The sequence below is a fragment of the Larus michahellis genome, chromosome 1 (genome assembly GCF_964199755.1).
Source record: "Larus michahellis chromosome 1, bLarMic1.1, whole genome shotgun sequence".
Lineage (NCBI taxonomy): Eukaryota > Metazoa > Chordata > Aves > Charadriiformes > Laridae > Larus > Larus michahellis.
Genome location: NC_133896.1, coordinates 139,418,182 through 139,434,288, shown reverse-complemented (window position 1 = coordinate 139,434,288; position 16,107 = coordinate 139,418,182). Strand labels below are relative to the sequence as shown.

The 16,107-nt window shown below is 41.4% G+C and overlaps 1 protein-coding gene across 2 annotated transcripts in view; it reads right to left on the bottom strand.

Moving 5' to 3' along the window:
- Positions 1-7,237: 7,237 nt before the first annotated feature.
- The window catches only part of VEGFD (vascular endothelial growth factor D), a 32,188-nt gene continuing 23,318 nt past the window's right edge, over positions 7,238-16,107 (bottom strand). For both annotated transcript variants that reach the window (XM_074605907.1, XM_074605897.1), the window contains exons 5-8: positions 13,998-14,146; positions 12,610-12,707; positions 10,012-10,207; positions 7,238-7,905 (exon numbers count right to left, since the gene is read on the bottom strand). In XM_074605907.1, coding sequence (XP_074462008.1) covers positions 7,779-7,905; positions 10,012-10,207; positions 12,610-12,707; positions 13,998-14,146 — 570 coding nt within the window. In that variant the 3' untranslated portion in view covers positions 7,238-7,778. The remainder of the gene's footprint in view (positions 7,906-10,011; positions 10,208-12,609; positions 12,708-13,997; positions 14,147-16,107) is intronic.

Genomic DNA, 16,107 nt, shown 5'->3' with positions numbered 1-16,107 from the left:
GAGCCTATCGCTTCTAACACTCCTGCAAAGAGAGAGTGAGGGCCCAACTGTCTACTTCAGCGGTTATTTTTTGTGGTAGGAATTGAAAAAGGATCTAAGAGGTTTCTAACATACCTTAAAAAGGTTGGTTTTGCCTGGTTTCTGCTGGGTACAGCCAACCATGTATCTGTCTGTAATACCACCCAGAAAGCAGCCAAGAAAAATCATGGGTTTCTCATTTAAGCACCTGAGTTTTCTTATGGTCTTTCTCCCATATTCATGAAATCCCACAGAAGCTGGATGAAATGACATGTTAGTGTACTCTTAAAATACAGGTTTCAAGTTGAAAGGTTAACAAACTGCAGTGTAGTCCCTGAAGGAAATGACCATTAAATACAAACTATAAAAAGGGTTTATTTTCTTTAAGCCAGATTTCTCTCTTAAATGCCAGAAAATAAGTTGGTTTTTCATTTTACAGGCACATCTCCCTTCCAAGCAGGTTGGAAGTCGCCTGTGGCAGATGAATTTGCTAACAGAAGTGAGAAGTTGATTGGCAAGGCTATGTGTGTTAGGTCTCACATCGGTATGTAACCTGTGCCCCTCACGCACACCCTGAGGTCTCAATCACTCAGTCACCCCCTGTGTATTACAGTGCTCTCCCATCCCACAGCCCAGCTTCCCTTCTCTCTCAAATCAGGACAGCGAAGGTGGGGAGGAACGTGAGGGCTTGGGAGCAGTCAGAGGGTCTATACCAGGAAGGGCTTCTCTGGGCTTACACACAGGTCACATCTCTGTCCTTACCAGGATGGGACAGCTGCTTGCAGTGAATTGACAGTTGCTGCAAATAATCCTCTTTTACACCACCTAGGCATAAGTTGTTCACCACTTTCATGCAGGGACCATTTCAGCACCTGAGTACAGGGTGTCAGAGTCCTTCCTGGTCCCTAAGAGAAGTAGGTGTCACAAACAGGTGCTGGCTGTCTTCTGCCTTCTCCGTCAAGTCAGTGATCCAGCGTAAGAGCCCCCTGAATGGGGCAGAAAAAATTCCTGGGCACACAATGCAAAGCGATGCCTGTGCTCTCCCTGACATTTGAAATCCATCAGGACTGGTTACTTTTATACTGACAGACCTAAGGGATCTGTGTCCAGCAGCCAGCGTACAACCAGCATCAACTCTCTAGCAAGTCATCTGACTAATTTGACAGAAGTGCAATTGTGTGCCTGTATCAGGATCAAATGAGATACAGTAACACGCAGATCTGGTATCAGTTATTATAAAGCCACAACCTGTTGACCAGACTAGACTTGGTTTTACTTTTTTTCTCAGCTTTACTAGATTTTAGTGTCTATTTAGCTACAGATCTAAATTTCCATTTCTGAAGCCTTGAGGCCGCATCAAAGTGTTTTAGCATTTGTGATTCAGCTGCATTAGAAGAGAAGGCCTGTCTTAGAGGTTTTCTGTTTGTACCTGTAAGACTATACTTGATGAACTCTTTTAAAAAATCCTGGTAATTTATGTCGTAGAGTCAATAAAAACTGAAGTGCCAGAACTCTCAGATGGGTTTCAATATTAAAATGATAACAAAATGGATTTAACTAAAAGCTAAACAAGTGTAAGGACCTCTTGGTGGGGGAAAAAAAGGTGCAGTGACAACAGCAGATGGAGCTGTTGGAAACTTCAGTTGTGTTGTTCCTGCTGGGACCTTACCAAAATATTCTCAGTGCAAAGGTGGAGAACCTGTATCTCATATGTTTTATTTCCTACCTCTAATGCTTCTGCCACATGTATGCTCTGGAACATTATTGGCAGTGTTCTTTCTGCTCATGATAGCCATTAGTGTAGTACTTGACTGCTTTCTATAATCTGAATCAAAAGAAAACAGAGTTTCTTCCAAAAGCTAAACATGAACTATCCAATATTTTGATAGTTTATATCCAGATTTAAACTGTAAAGGAAGAATAATTACACTTTAAAATCCAGGAAATGAAACAAGGGTTTCTTTAAGTTGATAGTGTTATTGTAGCCTTGAATACCTAAAGATAAAAAAAAGGTAACGTCCGTGGAGGAAACAGTAGTTTTTATTTGACTGTTAGAATTGGCAAGACTCAGAGAGGCTTCCAGGCACACAAACCCTTCCTGAGGTTTGAAACGGAAGCTGCGGATTTCAAGCTTTGTGCAGGTTGGAAACGAGTGCTCTGAGTTTAATTTAATTAATGTGGAGCAGAGTGATAAGACCTCAGGGGACAAGTAGAGAGGCATAGGTATTACTAGCTATGAAAACTTTAGGAGTGAGCTGTGGGTGGTTTTAAAAGGAGATGCACAGGGAAATGGTGGATCAGAGAAAGACCGGATGACTTTAAGGGGATTTTCATTATATGCCTTTGTAACTGAGCTATAGGAAAATATTGCAGTTCATTATGGAGACAATATTGATAAGAGGTGTTGCATAGTTCTTGTGAATATGTTCAGCATTTCCTTGTGTTTCATCACTTGTATTGGTTATTTTATTCTGACGAGTGAAGCTGAATAACCACTATGCAACCGTATTCGAGTGTTCAAACATAGTCTTGAGCAGTTAGCCCATCATTGGGAGCAAGAAATGCTTTCCCAAGAAAGAAAGAGGAGCAAAGGAAGCACATGAGTGTGCTTAGACAGAGGTATCCAGGGTCAAGGGAAGGTTTCGCACTTCGTTCACTCACACCAATGAGTCACCTAGCAGAAACTGATGGGTTAGTCTGGGTATCTTGCATCACCATTTCGGCTGGACCTGGGATACTAAGCCACACGATAGAGATACAGTCTTCACCAATTAAAAATACCACTTAGCAAAATAAGTGGGGCAGAAGATCATGTGGAATGCTTCCTATTTTTTTACCTTCTTTTCTTGATGGTTAATTTGTAATCGCGCTCAATAACTGTTTTTTTTTATATAATCACTGTTATATTTTTAAATACGTACTATATACTAATGCAGAGTAGAATCAAATCGTTGATTATTCAACCATAAACATTTTAAAGGTAGCTTTTGATTTCTAAGAAATGAAGCAATTCATGCTAAGTCATGGATTCCCAATGCTCTCGACCTGGGAGGACCTTTCACATTGAGTAGTATTGTAAAGTGTGATAAAAGTGGAAACAAGGAAGGGTGTTAATGGCATAGAAGTCAAAATAGAGACCGAGCCCTGACAGCAGCATTTTATGTACTCTTTTTGCTTTATTGGCTAAAGGAACAGTTTCCTTTTAACTTAATTTAAAACAGACCTTCTCCCCCCGAGTGAAAAATTTTTATTGAAGTTTTTGGATAACTGCTGATATAGGAGTCTGACAGAAATAAAACAAACAGCAGTACATCATTTGTAACCCCTGACTTGTTTGGTTTTTAATGTAGACTGTAATAAATGAGAACATAGATTCATTTGTCCTAGTAACCACCTTGTAGTTCCAGAGAGACTAATTCACTCCCTGAGTCCAAAATTAGAAGGTGGAACGTTCTTTGATATTTTAAAGTTGAAACGCATTTATCAGTTATTTAGAAAACACAAAGGAAACTGGCAGCTGAAGGAGCTTTCACAAACTTTGGTTTGGGTTTTCAATGTTTCCCTCTCCTTTTTTTACACTGCTGAAAGCAAAATAACTCTTGATTTAAATAGCATAAATCCTGGCTTACAGTGGTACAAGAAAACAAAACAAAAAGAAAAACCCAAGCAGGTTCACTTCTTTTTTTTGGCTGGAAAACAGGAAGGGACCTTAAGAGTAAGCTGGAGTTGATGCCCAAAAGATACATATAGGTTTATATATTTGCAATGTATATGAGTATGACAGGATTTATATGTGGTCTGTCAACCTTCCTATGAATAATGCTTGCTATAATCAATGAAACAGTACATGACATAGGATGGCTTTCAAAGTAAACAACAGTACTTTCAAGATTTGCTTGAATTTCTTCATTGTTACCGGCATTTTGTAAGATGATTTTTTGCAAGTAGATAAAGATTTCCTGACTCTTTCAAACGCGGTGTGCATATTTTGCTATTATTCAGTCTTTCCCCCTGCCCCCTCCCTGCAAAAAGCACATGGAAGTGAAAGCTAGCTACTCATAAAAATGGGTATTTTTGGAAACTTCATGTGTGTTTATTTAGAATTGGCAATTATTATTTAAGTATTCTTATTCCTATTATACACATGAATATGTAGAGATAGTAATCCAAGTATCACATTAAAGACCCCTCTCACTATATAAAAATTGACACACCGTAACAGGAAGTTTTAGCATTATTATTCTGGCTATGAAATCTGTAAATCATGTCCATATGCTTAAAAAGCAAGTCATGCTGAACACAGTAATAAAAGGCATTTCAAACTTCAAAGACAATGTTCCTCTGCTCAATAACCTTCGCTCTGAGAAGGTCATTTAGTCATAGGTTAAGAGCTAATGACATCAGTCAAAAAACAGGTCTGCTATGAATTTTACATACCTCAGTTAAGTCTTCTGCATTGTTATATTAAATCTCTGTTATTAAATTCTGATGTATAGATATGAAAGATAACACAAAGCATTTCTATTTTAAAGTTTGTTGAATATTTTTTACTGGACTGAAAAATCCAGAATTTCTCGAATAAAATAACATTATGAGGCTTTATAAATCTTCATCAGATTCTGATTATCTGCTTGTGTTTCCATCTCCACCCAGAGCCTCCTTTTAGTCATGGTTTTCCATGTAAAGGATTTATGGCTGTGTCACGGCATTAGTGACATCTGGATCTTCTTGGGGCTGTGGCAATGAAGACTATCACGCAGCACTGGCATTTACAGTGTTCTGCTTAAACTCTTGAGCTTTTCCACGTAGTATTTTAGTGAATGTTACAAATATGCAGTACGTGCTCTAGCTTTGGATTTTCTAATCATACAGGAGAGCGGGGTGGAAAAGAGCAGCACCCTGCAATGTGGGAACTGGCACAGGGTGTCCTGTCATTCATTTAGTGGCCAGCCCAGCCTAAACCATGACACAGGGCCTTAGGAGAATGATCTGCTATGAGGAGAATTTATTGTAAAGAAAAGAAGCTGTAAGATCCCTGTGCTGCAAACGCAGTAGTGCACAAGTGCAGCCCAAACTGCAGGTGGGTCAAAGCTTCAGAAGGTAGAAGTGCCTTTCTTCTACAGGGGAAGGATGGCCAATGCTCATACTCAATTAATTGTATGGATAGGGAAAGATATTTTCATGTTCCTGTGTCAACAAGTGTGAATCTGGTCAATTCAGAGCTCTTAGGTGTCTCTCCTTTTGTGCCCAGGACAGTGTCACATCTTAGGTGAAGTGAGGGGGGATGGATCCATCACACTGAGTTTCAGGGGAAGGCTGCAGAATGGCAGCACTGTCCTCGTGTGTGTGGTGTCTTTGTACCTTAGACTTCCAGGTACAGGTCTGTTTTTCAGTGGTCTAGGAAGGTGTGAAAACCTCAGAGCAGGGTTCACAGTGGTGGTCAGCGATGGTACTTTTCTAGCCTGGGTATCCTAATGGCTATCGCACTCTCCTGGGGGTTTGGTGGTTTGTGTTCAAATCCCTCTCAGCCTCAATGAGAAAAGCTTTTGAACATGGTTTTCAGCCTCTCGGGGGCTGCTTTATCTAAGACCCTTCTGGAGTTGAGGCAGACTTATTTGTCTCTCAGGTTGGAGCAATTCTGTTTTGTAAAAATAAGTTAATATATTCACTGGTCAGGACAGAAATCTGAGGAAGCCTCTACCGATCATCATTGACGGGAGTCGGGCATAAATAATACAGGGTTCCAGTTGCTAAACTTCAATTTAAGAAAAGCTAGGAAATGCAAAAACTTAAACTCTTTCCATAGAATTTAGCTGTACAAATACTGTTGTATAGTTTCACACAAAGGTGTGTTTTCACTCCATACGCCTCTGGTGCCACCAGTTAAGCGTCTGGTTTGCCTCTGCAGTTCCCCGGCTTTCTGAGGAACAGGCTAATGGCGTAGCCTATCAGCGATCCAACCATGAGGTTGGGGTGCCCCAGACTGAGCTAGGCGAGAAATGGTGGGGCACATCATTCCTTTTATGGACCCTTATAGAGCTCAGGGATTTCACCCACCATGTTCATGTGTCAGAATTTAGAGCCTCTTGGAGGAGCGAGGGAAAGGTAAGGGTGTACTTCTGTTGCCAAGCTGGTTTACCTGGTTTCACACTGGGGTCATGTTCCCCTTCTTGTCCATGCAGAGTGCGTGTTGGTTGCATCTGGCCTTTGCTCTGGAGGAGAACCCTCAGCAGGGGAGCCCAGTGCAGACCAGTAGGTAACCCTGCTGCAGAGGCTCCACCCAGTATGCTCATAGGTCCAACTGTGTTGCTTGGTCACAGGATCCCAGGCCAGTTCCCAGCACAGATAACAAGAACAGCCTGCCGGTATGTTTGCACGGACCTAGACCACAGACGGCTTAGGAAGCACTCAGAGCAGTCCTCCAGGGTTGAATTCTAAATGCTTTACTCAGACAAAAGACACATTAAATTGTTTGGTCCTTCATCCAACAATTCAATCAATCTTACAGGATTTGGCTGTAATTTTATTTCAAAACAATCTATTTTTTCCCCTATATAAATGTAAAAAAATCTCAGATGCACATCAAAAAGCCATTTTCTATTCCCTGTGTTGTGTCAAGCTTTCCACCTCTGTAGCAGTTGTTTCATTTGCTCTATTCCCTTCCTATAGAATCGGAGAATTCAGCAAAGGGGAAAAAAATGTATCAGTCGTCAAGACTATCACTTCCAGTTCAGGATTATTGCTCACAGTATTTGCTCTGGACTGGCTCAATCCAGACTTCAGTGGCTCAGAAAACAATGCTGTCCTTGTACTCGATTTGGTTAAAACACTTTTACTCAGGCCTCACACTGGTGAAAGGAATTTCTGTGCAAAGGAGATATTTTCAAAGCATGGTAAGCTAAAAGGAAAACCTTCTTTTAGTGAACCGTGCCTTTCCCAAAATCACTGAAGAGTAAGTGCTAGTGTGGCTGTTATCCCTTTACTGAGATTAACACACTACACTAGGAAAAAATAAATAAATCACAGAGACGTGGGAAAAAATGATTCTTCTTTACTGAAACTATTGGATCAAGTGACCTTGTTTCGACCTGCTTTTGGGCAAGAAGCCAGTTCCAGTGAGACAAACATAAGGGGACTGTACTTGAGATTGCTTTGGGTTTTTGCTTATTTTCTTTTTGTTGGGCAGAGTTTTACAATAACAGAGAAAAATCAAAACCACTTGAATAACTGATGTATTTATTTTCTTATATACACTTAAATATGGCACATCTGACAGTAGTTGTACAATAAACTCAAAATGATAATCAAAGCTGGACAGTAGATCAAATAACTCAGTGCTGAACCTATTAGAAGCCAAATCCTGTACACTGAATTTCTGAAGAAAGTTTCACCCAGGAGCTGCATTAGCTAAGGATTCAGAGGCTAAGATTATCTAGTCTCAATTTCTGAAAGACTGGCTGGTGACAGTGACTCTATTACCAATATACCAGCTTCATCTTCCGTAATGTAACATTGAACTGGCGCTTTCCCCTCTTTCTTCCACGCAGCCAGCAATTCATCGGTTATTGTTACCTCTTGGAGAACAATTACCAATGTCCCAGAGGATTCACCTGCAGCTAGTGATTACTCTGATAAATAAATGCAGACTGGATTCATTCTTCTGCTATTAATGTGGAAGATGTTCACGTTTACTATTGTTTGAAAGTCAGTGACAGCTACTTTGCAAAGCAGTGGGTTTTCAGTGAATAGGGGAAGCTCAGTCAAGGAGTTTCTCTGCTTTGGGACCCATGGGAACCTCTCTTCTCCTTCGGACAACGACAATGCCTGGAACACATTGGTTTTGCAGTCGGGCATGTTCTGGGTTGGGATGGACATTTGTCCTCACAGCTGTTTGATAAAGGAGAAAAAAGCAAAAAGAGAGAAGCATTGTAACACGGCAGTTCCTTACTGTTGCAGTCCTCAACTTTTTCATCACCAAACACTGCAATGCTCTCTAGACAATGACTTGGAAAGTGTCAACACCCTACAACACAGGGAGATAAGACTTTGCTGCCTGACAGTTCTTGTCTACAACAACATGTCTTGCTGTTGTCCATTTGTCCACAGTCATGACCTAAGTAATGCTTTCATTTCTTGTGAGCAGTGAAGTCCAGAGTGTCAGCATTGGATGGTGCTGCTCTCAGATTCTGCGAAGTACCTTAGCTCACCTGACACTTCAGTTTTGGTCCTTCAAGAATACCGGGCATAAAATTCTGGCATAAAAATCCAGTGTCCAAATTATAGAAATTTCTATAAAACCAACTCATAAACAAATAATTGCATTGATCCCCTCCCACATGTCTGAAACATGTAAATGACCAAGTCTCTCATGCTCACTTCCAGCTCTGTTGATTCTTTTAGCTATTTTTAAGCTTGTTGTCAACCATTTAATCTTGTCCATATTAACAAAGCTGAAGATGCAAAGGTAATTTCTTCGTGAGCAATGTGCCCTTGTGGCCAAGAAGGCCAATGGTCCCCAGGGGTGCATTAAAAGAGCATAGCCAGCAGGTCAAGGCAGGTCATCCTCCCCCTCTACTCTGCCCTGGTGAGGCCACATCTGGAGGACTCTGTCCAGTTCTGGGCCCCCCAGTCCAAGACTACTGGAGAGAGTCCAGCGGACGGCTACAGAGATGATCAAAGGACTGGAGCACCTCTCTTATGAGGAAAGGCTGAGAGACCTGGGTCTGTTTAGCCTGGAGAAGGGAAGACTGAGACGGGATCTCATCAATGCTTATAAATATCTAAAGGGTGGGCATCAAGAGGATGGGGCCAGACTCTTTCCAGTGGTGCCCGGTGACAGGACAAGGGACAATGGGCACAAACTGGAACACAGGAAATTCCATCTCAACATGAGGAAAAACTTTTTTACTCTGAGAGTGACAGAGCACTGGAACAGGCTGCCCAGAGAGGTGATGGAGTCTCTTTCTCTGAAGATCTTCAAAACCCACCTGGATGCATTTCTGTCCATCCTCCTTTAGGTGAACCTGCTCTGGCAGGGGGGTTGGACTGGATGATCTCCAAAGGTCCCTTCCAACACCTACCATTCTGTGGTTCTGTGATTCTTACACAGCTTCTTGTCCATGAATGAACCTATGAAGTCCTTGAGAATGGCCCCTGTGGCTGACCGTTCGGTGAACTGCAGCTCTGCTAAGGTGCCCAGGGAAACTGGATGCTGACTGTCCTTACATAAGCTTTCAGACAGAGCTCCTGCATGCTCTTGGGTCTCTAAATGTAGCCAAGGCTTTCTGAGAAGGAAATTTTGAAAATAAACTAACACATGAAAAAGGACTATTTTAAAAGGGTGTTTTCTATTAAAGTTTTGCCAGAGAAACCTTAAAACTAGTTACCCAAAAGGATTAGGGAAATGCATGGAGCAGCCCCAGAACAATTTCCAGCTTCTCAGTGGAATCAGAGCTGATTGAGTGGCTTTGTATGTGTAAAAATTGCATTAACTCTAGAAAATTACTTGTTCTGAGGACAAACTGAATAAGGAGTGAGCTTTATGGTGTGGGTGCCGACTTAGGGAGCTTTTGTCCCCAGACATCTGTGAGTCTGCATTCAGCTGTGACAGAGAACACAGGACGGGTTCTACATACCGACAAATGCAAGACTCGGTATCTCACTGTAAATCCCCTCTGTCACACAGTAATTTCAGTTGTAGCACGGTTTTACCCATCATTCCCTTAAGATTAGGGGGGGAAAAATAATAAATATTGGTAGTTTAATAGCATCTATGTCCAGATTTCTTTAAAACATGTTAATTAAATAAACCTTAGGCTCCTGCTATGAAGTAAGTATTGTGACTATCATCTCTGTTATGATTATCTCCCTAGGTGCAGCAAGGTATTGAATCCTGGGTGGACCTCCCAGCTAATTCAACACTTGCACCTCCAGCATTTACTCAAGCTAATTCAGATCTTGCAGCGTGGACACTGAACGACAGGGAACACTTACCTGCAGGTTTCAGCATGAAATATCTTGTGTTTTAGAGCACAGCTCTCCTGGCTCTCCCTACACAAATAGCAGCTGCAGTTCTCTTTACTTTGAAAGAAATCTGTGGGACACTTCTGTCTACAGATGCATTCACAATTTTCTTCATCAAATTCCATATGCTGTCCACACATAGCCAGCTCAGCAAGAGGAGGGAGCCCTGCAATAGCACATACATCTTTTAGCGGTAAGCTTTACATAGCTGAATCCTGCTTTTGAAGAGACCAAGTCTTTCTTTGCAGTCACTAGGGCTTACGCGTGTTCTCTCCCATCGATTCTAGTCTTCAGAATTTCTGTTGTAACTTACAGTGCAGAAAAGGAGTTGAGAGGATTGGGCTGATTATTTCACTTACTCTAATACTGCTATTTCTTGTGGGTTGAACCCTGCATAAAAATACTTTATTTGGGGGCTGTGTATTAAAAGAGCCTAGTGTTAGGTTTTGGAATGCACAAATCTTTACTGGACAGCAGGTTTTGAAATCAAAATCTCAAAAAGGATTTAGTCTATACCCATGACAAAAATGCATGTTCATGCAAACTGTCACACTCACCACTCAATGTACTTCATTATCCATATACTTTGGAAATTTTTGCAAAGGTAATACTAAGTGCATTAGGGTGCAAGCTGGTCTAGCACTTTGATAAGGCTCATATGCACACTTGTCGGTTAAAGAAAGGAAATACTTTGCTTCAGAAACAAAACCCCAGCCAAGTGAATGCACTGTCTAATACCTCATCTATCTTCCCTCAAAATACACATCTGGAGTACAATATGAGGCTAATCCTAGCAAAAAGGGAACACATTTTGGGAAAGCTTTATTGAAATGCTAGCAGCACATCCCCGGTTAAAGGTCACAGCATATAATTTGTCATTGGGAAGGTAATTTCCTGTAGTTTTACAATTAGCTCTTGGATTTAACCTACGGAATGTGGAATGTAACCTGCATCCATGACCTCTGCAACCTCAGCTCTGATCTCAGTGGCCAGAAAAGGCTTGCATATTACTTGAAAGAAACCTTCATTATTATTTACTTCATGCTGGAAAACCAATATCCAGACAGAATAAAACCCAAGTCCTTTTGGAAGGAAGGAAGGAATCTGCCCCAAATTCTTGGAAGACAAACTGCTTCCTTGGGGTGATAAAGCCTGGCGTGTGTAAAGTAGTGCAGAACGTTTCCGTCTCACTTTGTTTCAACCTCAAAGACGGATTTTAAGTTATTTTGCCCCAGCCACTGCCAAACACAATGTACTTCAGAGAATGATATTTAATCTGAGGAAGTATTGAGTCTGTATCAATAAAAGCTATAATTCAACAAGCCACAGTTTTTAGTGCTCCAAGCTGACCTTACGAAAGGCTAAGAGTTAGGAGGACTCTGGCTATTCACAGTCCTTGGACATACTCTGAAATATAGAGTACTAATCCTTTCTTGAGTGAAAAGTCTAATTTGAGCTTAACTACCTAACCTGATGGTCAAATAATCTGATCTGGAATGAGAACAAATCCTACAGAAGCCTCTACACAACTTATCTCTTGCTTATTAAAATTAGGAGATTGTAATCAACAGACCAGTTGATTAGGTTATTTAGTTTTATTTTAGCTTGCTAGTCTAGGAATTGCTTGCCAGCTTACTTTTACTGTTGCCTTGGATGTTTTATTCTTTTGCTTGCTGCATGTAGGCTAAACCACAAAGGCAGGGCTTCCTTCTGTGTCTGTCTGCTCTACTGCTATGATAATTTTATTTTGACCAGGACAATTTCCTGCAAAAAATAATTAAAAAAAAAATCTTATACAGGGCTTGGAGAAATTTTAACTTCCTTAAATGTTTACTGCTGGTATCTTTAGTTCCCCCAGAACACAGTTCCCCCCCCAGAATATTTCCTGCAAATTTCTTTGATGGATTAAAGTTTTCCGGGAAAAACAGAAGGAGAAGGGAAGAACTGTAAACTTATACTAATTTTACCCTCTTCCGTTTCCTTCCACAGACCTGAAAGGATATACTTGTATACTCCTGAGTATGTAGGGCATATCAGTTTGAAAGCTCTCTAAATACCTCAGTATTATCATAAAAAAATAGTAAAATATTTTGAAAGGTCGTATAATCTTTTGCACTGACTACAGCTAATAATCTTATTCCTGATATGTCTGTTCTTAAGAATTTCCCACAATGAAGATACAGCACCTTCCCCAAGCAAGATATTCCAGGGCATATTTTTTTCTGCAGTTAAAAAGTTTTCCCTAATGCCCATCATACATTTTAAGGCCCATGTAAAATAAAAATTCATCCGGAGTGTCTACTTCACTAACTCTTTTTAATACTTTACTTTTTCCTTTTCAGTTTGCCAATATAGAGGGCGTAAAATGTCCAAGCAAAAAAAAAAATCATGAAGTGGGGATAAGAGTGTTTATTTTCAGGTGAATTTCTGCATCATAAGCCAAGTCTGTCTAGGGATGTGGAATCAAAACTATAACTTTCTCAATGAAAAAATGGGACAAAACCAAAATGAAACACAAGCACCCTGGAGATGGCAAGCGAAAGTGTCCATTTGAAATTTCGTCTTTACCTTCTCGTCTGTTGGGGTGCTGTACGTCTACAACACATTCACATTTGTCACTATCCCAGATCCATCCATTATGGCAAAGTTTGTTGGTAAAGGGGCATCTAGAATAAAAAAAAAAAAAAAAGGTTGGAATTAAAAAAGAAAAGGCACATCAGTGTAGCCATTTGGCAAAATGAGCCTGCTAGTATGCTGGGTCTGCCACTTTTACTATATGAAGGTACGGCACCTGTGTGCATTACTGCTGCATGCAGAAGACCTTGGGGCTGGATGGTTTTGCTGATAGGGCTGAGCTGTCTGGCTCCCAGCAACTAGATGGAGCAGGCACAGCACGCATTTCAGATTACATCCCTAGGAAACGGCTACATTTTCGCAACTCCACTTTTCCATAAACCTGGCTCTACCCCACCCAGGGTATTCTTAGACTTACAGTTTTCATGCCACGTAACTGTATTAGATTTTTCCATGCTGCCAGAAAGTGCAGCTCCAGTTTAAATTTGCCTGTTCTTAAGGATGTACTGTGGACTGTTTTCAGGGTCAGAGGGGCCGGTTTGACTTTTAGGCACTTGGCTCTGGGAGGGGAACTCACAAACTGGAAGAAGGCTGAGGTTCTTCTGTATTTGTGCAGGAGGAGGGTTCAGAGTGGCCAGCAGGCTGAGCGAGGGCTGGAGGGGCGTTGCTGAATTGCCACCTCGCCCCCAGCCCAGATGTCTAACTGAAGGGCTGTTACAAGGGCAAGCCTACGTGCAGGGCTAGACAGAGACATCTGAGCTCACTTCCAATGAGTCACTCAAGCGATCTGTGTTTCTAGACTCCTCGTTAAATTAATGTAGCCTGTTCTTACTAGGACTACAGGTATTTTATACGGTCTTTCGAAGTCAGATATGAGATTACCTTTTCCAGCCAACCAGCCTGACAGATGCAAACCAGGACTGGACCAGAAAGTGCAAAGCCATGGTTCACACTGATTGTGACCCAACGTGCTGTGAAGTATGGCAGAGGGCTTTAGCTTGACCACAGCATTCTGTGTGCCCTGTGCGAGCAGAGTTGCCCGTGTCAGGTTGAATAAGTCTATGCACACCTACCCAAATAGCTCCAGTGGAGCGTAGTGCTAATATGTGCACTTCGAGTCCACTCTCAGGTACCTAAGTGTCTTAATGACTCCAGACCCTGCTGAACGAGCCTACTGTTTGTTGCATTATGGTGTCCTTTCACTTATAATTCACCAGGTTTAGTTGAAGCTTTCTAACTCTGAGTGATAATCAAGATATTTGGAAAAACTGTTAGGATAACAGAAAGTGAAGGGACCACTGTAAGGACCAAATCAGAACAAAATAATTTTCCTACTTTGGACTGTGCAACGTGTGTATCAGTTTGTAAAAGAGGGAACTTACCCATCCTCTTCCGGATACTGGACAGATCTTCGTATGATGGTGTACTGGTGGCGCTGCGTATTCGATAGACACTTACAGCCTGTGTGATTGGCAATTTTGATTGGCACGGGCTCAGGAACACTTGTCAAGGGAACCGAGATCTCAAAGAGCTAGGTGGGTGAAATTACATTTATTATTCAGTTTCCATTACACAGTTAATATTTGGAGTTTTAAACCAAAACCTCCCACCATTTGCCCCACCCGTGCTCTTTTCAAGAGGTAGTTACCATAGGTATAAATAAGCAGGTGAGCACTTAGAGTTTTGAAGAAAAAAATAAGCAATGTCCACCAAGGTAGGAACTTGCCAAAACAGTGGTCCCAGTGCTGTATTATCAGTTCTTAAACACCTAAGATCATTCAAAATTATTTGCAAACACACTGAAAAGCCTCTTCTGGATGCTAGGGCCAAATGGAAAAGATATAGATGTTGGGAACTTTGTTCTTAGTTATACCATTTTTTGAATCTCAACCATTTATGAAGACAGCTATTTAACTGTCCTAGGGTATAATCACAGCATACATCTTTAGGGGCCAACTTCACCCCCCACAGCCTCCTCCGAGAGGGAAGAAAGAGGTGTAAACAGAGGAGAGTTCATTCTGCTTTAGTTGGGTTCCTGCAGGGAACCATCCTGGAATCGTCCCTCTTGATTATAGCAGGAGCCTAAGGAACCAAGCAGCCTACCTTCAGCACATCCAAATTGTTTAGGGTGATCTCTGGGTGGCCTTGGGGAAACTCTGGTTTCTTGGGCAGCTACGTGTGAGAGCTGTGGAAGTGACCCACACCCGCTCCGCCCCCTCAAGCCAGCTTCCTTCCCATGGAAGCCAAGCATAGGGTCACACCTTCTCATGCCAGCATGTCTTGGCTTAGTGCTCATCCACATTCAGGGGCTGAGAAATATCCCTAAAATTGACTGTTTAAACATTTAAATTTAGGTGTTGCAGCATTTAACTTTAGGTGGCGTGAATATCCTTCAGTGGATATTTTATACCAGGGGGAAAAAAAGGTTGTCACTAATATGGGAGTAATTCCGTTCATTTTAGAAGAGTAAATCTGGATGACAGTGCTGTATCCAGGAGTGGAACTTAGTTGGGGGCTTTTGAGGGAATGGTTATTTTGAAGGACGCTGAAGGAATATTACAGTTTGCAGAACAGCAGTTTTTCAACAAACTTATGAAATGTTGCTCCAAAAACACATAAATAAATAAATACTTTTTAGCCTGACCTAGCTCCCTGAGCTGATCAGATGTCTTTTGTGTGGGGCCAACAGCTCATAACAGCTTTCTCCTTCTGGTGGGGAATGAAAGCAATTAATGAACATTGACGCAAGAAGGACAGGCCCTGATTTATTTTACTCCAACTGTATTCCAGTACAACCAGACACAGTGGAATTACATTCCAACAAACCTGAAACAAACACAGAAGTGAATTGGACCTGCTCCCCAGGAGGATTCAATTTTCTTTTTAAAACAACTGCCCTCAATCTTTGCTCTGATTTAAAGAAAAGTCTTTTTAATAACTGAATTTAATACATTATTCTAGGTCAAAAGGTTTTATCTTTTTAGTAGGGAAGCAGAGGGTGAAGGTTAATCTAGGAGGACCAGCCTCCTGTGCTCCTTCTGTAGGTATTAACACAAATGGTTTCATATGTAGAACTGATTTAAAGTACCAAATTTGGAGATCTGCTCAGTCACCGACTGGAGAAACATATCTCTCTACATAGACACTAGAGGGAGTCTACAGAAAGAAGCTCTTTGGCTGCTCTATGCTCACCTTTTGGAATTGGTCATTAAAACTCAGGTATTTGCTGCCTGTTGCACCTAAGCAGTAATTTACTATTGGCTTAAGCCTTTCTTTTCCAAAGTGACTTGTGATTTGGAACATTCAGGCCCTGAGGCATTCAAATTGAGAGCATCTGTCCTCTCATGTTGAAAATGTCCCTATTTTAGGCTTGCAAAACTGCACATCCAAAATTATTAGCCAGCCAAAAAGGCACTGGTGGCAGTTTTGGAAATGCAGCTTTCAGACTCCTGGCCTCACACACCAAAATTTCCCGGAGTCTCTCTTAATCCT